At 44.1% G+C, this 6,000-nt stretch overlaps 1 protein-coding gene across 6 annotated transcripts in view; it reads right to left on the reverse strand.

The window, feature by feature from the left end:
• chd5 (chromodomain helicase DNA binding protein 5) overlaps positions 1 to 6,000 on the reverse strand; it is a 51,131-nt gene that overhangs the window by 36,062 nt on the left and 9,069 nt on the right. For all 6 annotated transcript variants that reach the window (XR_002873334.1, XM_023955307.1, XM_023955308.1 and 3 more), the window contains one exon: positions 314 to 529. Coding sequence is in view for 5 of the 6 variants with exons in the window: in XM_023955307.1 (XP_023811075.1) it covers positions 314 to 529 (216 nt within the window). In the remaining variant the exon portion in view is untranslated. The remainder of the gene's footprint in view (positions 1 to 313; positions 530 to 6,000) is intronic.

Genomic DNA, 6,000 nt, shown 5'->3' on the forward strand with positions numbered 1-6,000 from the left:
CAGAGCTGGTGCGGATCAGGGGAATCCGACTGTTTAATTAAAACAAAGCATCCCGAGCGCCCGGGGCGGGAGCTGACCATGGTGCTGACGCATTGTGATTTCTGTCCTGTGTCAAAGAAATTCAATGAACCGCTGATTTACGTGATCTTTGCGTGGTTTATGTGTACTTTTTCCGTGGTTTTAACATGGTTTACTTGGGTTACATCAGTAAAAAAAAAAATCACGTAAAGACCACAACCTTTCTCACCTTTTCCACATATATTCACATATGACCAGTGTTCATCTGTGCAGTTCCATTTGGCCTCAGACTTACTTTCATGCTCCCGTCATCATTGCCGTCTTCCTCTTCCTCCCCGTCCCTCTTCTTTTTCCTGGGCTTCTTCTCTTTCTTCTCCCTGGGTTTCTTCTTCTTCTTCTTCATGGTGACGTACGTACTGCTCTCACTCCCGGAGCCAATGTCCGGGCGCTCCCGCTCATCCTCCACCTCCGACGTCTCCGGGTCACTGTCCAGTCGGATGTGGAGTCCTCCCTGGCACAGACACAGGTTGGACATGTACATTAATACCTGCAGGAGACGGATTAACAAGACATTTCCCAACATCTCTTATTAATGAGCAGAGATCTCCAGCTTGTTCAGAACGCAGCAGCTAGATTATTAGCAGGAACTAGAAGAAGAGATCACATCACTCCTGTGTTGTTTTCACTTCACTGGATCCCAGTTGATTCTAGAATTTAGTTCAAGATCCTCCTGTTAACCTATAAGGCCTTACATGGAATGGCCCCGTCCTATATTAAGGACCTCATAGTCCCTTACCATCCAATCAGAACACTTCACTCACTAAATGCAGGACTGCTTGTGGTTCCTAGAATTAGTAAAAGTACGGTTGGAGGTAGAGCGTTTAGCCACCAAGCCCCTGTTTTATGGAATAAACTCCCAGCTCATGGAAGAGAGGCCGACTCAGTTTCTACATTCAAAGTTAGACTGAAAACATTCCTCTTTGGACAGGATTATTGTCAGACTAGTTAGTATTCAGAGATTATTTAACTTAGTGTGATTTTTTTAAATTAAACTTAACAATAACAATAAATTTGTCAGTAAGCTGCTAGAAGTTGAAGCTGGGGTAACTATGGTGCTCTGGGGTTCTGTCCTCTTTTCTAATCTACTTCTACCCTTCCTCTATTCTCTATTTTTGATCATTATTCATCATTTAGTTCTCCATGCCTCTGTTTGGTGCAGTGATTCATGTATTGTCCCTCTTTCCCTCTCCCCTCCTGGGGAGTGGGAGATTGCAGTTGGCTCATCCGTGCTCCTGTACCTGACCGAGTACCTCGTCTCTGCTCTTGCTCCTACACCTGTGGATCCTGTCTCCGCCTCGTCTCGCGCCCCCAGTCGTCCCCCAATTTTATCTGGATGAGGATCATTTGCTGGACTTTAAATATTTAGTTGTAACGTTAGATAAATAATTTCTCTCTAAGAGTTCTGTTAAATCGCCTGTCCGTCCTGGAGGAGGATCCCTCCTTCATGTGGGCACCCCTGAGGTTTGTTCGTTTTTTTCGGATTCCGGTTTTACCGCGAAGGGGGATCTAAGGGCAGAGATGTCCAGTTTAGTTTAGTCAGTTTCGTTAAAGTTTAGTATTATCCTATTGAATTCTATGCATTTTTTATCCGTTTTGATTGTATGTTTACCTTAGTGTTACCGGTACGAAGCCCACTGAGACGACTGTTGTGAACTTGGCCTATATAAATAAAATCAAATTGAAATTGAATAGATCTTAGCATCGTATCTTCAGCCAAGACAAATAAAAGAAGGATTCTAGACCTCTAGTCAACTATTGACTAAATGAGGACAAACACTAATTTGGTTCTTATTATTGTTCTTCCCCTATAAAACTCATAAAACCTTCTATTTCATGTCAGACAGTCTTCCCCATGATCCATTTTTAAATCTTCCTTAATTGTCTGTGTCTGAATTGACCAAGGTAACTTTTAAATCATTAATAATAGATTTTATGCATCGCTTTGGTATTCTTTTGTCTGTTTCCTACAGGTCTGCACAGATGATGTAAGTTCTCTACAAATAAAGTTGGTTTGGTATAAAAACAGAATTTATGTTCATTTTTTAATAATTCAACTATTGATAAAAATCAATTTCTTGTTTCTCTTTATTTTTTATTTGGTTGAACGCTATAAAGTATTCAATCATTGTTTTTCTGTTTCTCTTTCTTTATTCAAGTATCTTCCTCCATCTTTTGCCACTCAACTCCTCCTACAATGTTTCATCTATTTCAACCATTCAATTATTTAAATGTTCATGAAGGTCAGTCGTAGTAAGACAGAATACATGTGTCTGAACGAGAGGGATCAAGGTAGAAGCGTTAGGTTACAGGGGGCTGAGGTAAAGAAGGTGCAGGAGTTTAAGTACTTGGGGTCAACAGTTCAGTGTGATGGGGAGTGTGGAAAAGAGGTGAAGAGGCGAGTGCAGGCAGGTTGGAGCGGTTGGAGGAAAGTGTCAGGAGTGTTGTGTGACAGAAGAGTGTCAGCAAGACTCAAAGGAAAGGTGTACAAGACAGTGGTGAGACCAGCTCTGCTCTATGGGTTAGAGACGGTAGCAGTGAGACAGAGACAAGAGGCTGAGATGGAGGTAGCGGAGATGAAGATGTTGAGGTTCTCCTTAGGAGTGACCAGGTTAGACAGGATAAGGAACGAGTACATCAGAGGGACGGCTCATGTTGCCTGTGTTAGCGACAAAGTCAGAGAAGCCAGACTGAGATGGTTTGGACATGTTCAGAGGAGGGATAGTGGATATATTGGTAGAAGGATGTTGGAGATGGAGCTGCCTGGCCGGAGGGCAAGAGGACGGCCAAAGAGGAGATATATGGATGTCTTAACAGAGGACATGAAGTTGGCTAATGTTAGGGTAGAAGATGTTCATGATAGAGTGAGGTGGAAAAGGATGATTCGCTGTGGCGACCCCTGATGGGAAAAGCCGAAAGAGAAAGAAGAATTATTTAAATGTTCAGCTCTTTCAGCTTTTTCCAGCTGTGACTTTTGCTCCTTCAAATCCTTGAACTTTTCCAGATATTCCAGGATCATATGGATTAAATGTTCTTTTCACTGTACCTCGTTGGTGGCGTAATGACACGTGAGCTGTGGTGCACAACAGCTGGAATTTTTCACAAACATATCTTTTTTGTTATTGTGCTGTTTTCACTTTATTTATGATCAACTTTGATCATTTCTTTTTTATTGCCAATTGTTTCCCTTTAAGTTTCAGTTTCATTCAGAAATATAGCATTCAACTCTGCATGTTCTCCTGGAAATGCGACTCCTTCTAGGTTGCTCTGGTTTTAATAAATGAAATATCATTAATGAAAACGCAGTCAAATATTGTGGTGACTAAATGAATGTCAGCGGATGTTTCGCAGGGATTTCACCTCCATAACATGCTTCAGAAATCCTGCAAACAGAGAAAGTCTTGATGATGGACTGCAGTCTGATCACAAACACATTCACTGGATTCTTGAATGTGTGAAAAACAAAAAGAACCCCCCCCCTCGCTTGTCTTCTTCTGTGCGGTAGATGAGAGCGAGTGTGTGTATGAATTTTTAATTGTGGGGGAGCATTTGGTTTTAATGAACAGCATATTTCAGAGGCATTTCATCACTCTGAAAGCGGAGCTGGTGTCTGCGTCTGCGTCTGCTTGCTGGACGTCTGCAGACTCTGCTTGTTGCACGGACGGCCCCTCCTGGACGCTCCCCCACGCGCCTGTTGCTCGCCGAGCTTCCATGAGGAGACTTGATGGCATTTTGCTCTGCGGCGCAGGCAGAGGAAAGGCTGCACGCTGCTGCAGCGCTCGCCAACCCCACCGGCAGCCTGGCTGTGTTGCCATGGCGACCAAATCTGAGCAGTGTCTAGATCTGCGCCCCCCCCAATACACACACACCCCACCACCACACTTTCATCTCAGAGTTCCCCTCAGTCAGCCCTCCACCCGATGACTTTCTCTCACTCCATCTCTTAACGCACCTCCTAAATGTTTCCTCTCTCATTCTTCCTTTTTATCATTGTGACCCCCCCCCCCCACACACACACACACACATACACATTGACACACACAGACACTCTATCACAGTGGCAGCCAATGGAACAGCGCCAGCCAATCAGAGGCGTTTGCATAACGAGCTTGTTATGCAGAGGCCTGTGGTTGCAGCACCCGTCTAGACAAATCTCATTTATGCAAAAGGAAAAGGGAAAAAAGAAAAAGTAAATAGAAGATTGTGGATGGGGGATGGGCGCGGAGATGGATGTGGAGATGAAGGTGAAGAGAAAAGCAAGAAAGAAGGAGAGCATCAGCCCGGTGGTCCACAGTTCATGTCAAACACTGACTCAGCTGCAGAGAGGACAGACCATCACAGACGCCAATCACACCCAAGGCGTCCCCGTCATCTTCATCAGGAATGTGGATCCCACCAAAACGAAAATCAAACAAAAGAAGCGGATTTTCAACCAAACGAGGAGAACACTGCCAAGCGGCTCCAGAGCAGCTCTTTGCTGACTCACAGCCTCAGAAAGACGCAGGAGGTTTGAAAAGCAGCCATTTTTCAGTCATATGGGGGGGTTTCAGCAGGCTCTCTGCTTCCAGAGGATCTACCGCCTCTGACGGCCTTTTCCTCGCTTCACAAGGCAAATGAGAAACGGGGAAAGCAAACCGTTTCCGCCAATTCTCCCGCATCCCTCCTGGGCTGGCTGCAGCTCAGACCTCCGGCTGGGATGAGCCGCAGACTGTTTCTGACTCCAATTGACATCTGGACCCCCGTCTGGACCCCCACAGGAAACCTTTGGGGAGCGATTGGAAGTGAATTACAGCAGCAGCGGTGGCGGCAGGGAAAGAAAGACAAGCAGCGGCTGAGGGAAACTGAGGTGTTGCATTTAAAACAAAGGAGATGAAGATGAATCTGTTTGAGGAACATGACAGATGGAGGGAGACCCCCGTCCCCCCAAAAAGAGGGGGACATCCTCTCTGTGTCGCCGACCATCTTTGAACGACCAGCAGCTCCAGAGGATTTCTCAGCTTCTTTGATTAGAAAATCCGATAAGATGAAGCTTATTTCCTCAGAAAATTATGTTTGTGTGTTTTTCCTAAAGGGGGGGGTCCGCCCACTCGTGTATAAACAATTGAAACACAACAACTTTTACCTGATACAGCTTTTCCCAGTCATCCACAACCATTCACTGTATAGAATAGCCTGCACAATAAATCACAAATGTACTGTTATCGCGATATCTAACAACATGCATATCGCAAAGGTTGGTGATAATTGTGATAAATGGTAACCTTAAATGTGCTAAAACAATTTGGCAGCCTGAAGTATTTAACAAGTCAATTAAATCCCTTTATGCATTTGACCAATCAGATGGAGCCCTTTTATGTTAGATGTTCGCCTTCAATGTAGACGAAGGTCATTTGGAGTATAATTTAAGTTATGATGACTCTTATTTAAAATAAACTGTTGCAGTCAAATGGAAATTATGTTTTTAGTTGTTTTGCTATTTGTTTATATTCCGCAGTTTACATTCATCCCTAATATCGTAAATCGTGAGTTTTCCTCATATTTGTGCAGCCCTAGTGTCCCTTGTGTTATCCTATGGAGTCAAAATGACCATTGACGTGTTCTTCCTACCATGACAAAGGTGGATAAAGGTGGAAAGATTTCATGTAATCCATGGACACCAGTGAAGATCACAAATCATTGAAGAAAAAAGGTTCAGAGCACTGTCTAGTGGGTCTAGATGACCCCACTCCCAACAGTAAAGTGCCTAGGATAGAACAAGGTTTACGGAAATATCTTTATTATTTATGTGATTTTCTTAAGGACAGGTCATATGAAAGCGAGCTTCAGTAGGAATATATGCACAGCTTTGGCTTCAGTTTCAACCTTTGACTGTGGAGAACAGGACTGAGTGGCCACGCCCCCCTGGTATTCCAAACAGGAAGTGGC

This window comes from Oryzias latipes, chromosome 5 (assembly GCF_002234675.1).
Source record: "Oryzias latipes chromosome 5, ASM223467v1".
Classification (NCBI taxonomy): Eukaryota; Metazoa; Chordata; class Actinopteri; order Beloniformes; family Adrianichthyidae; genus Oryzias; species Oryzias latipes.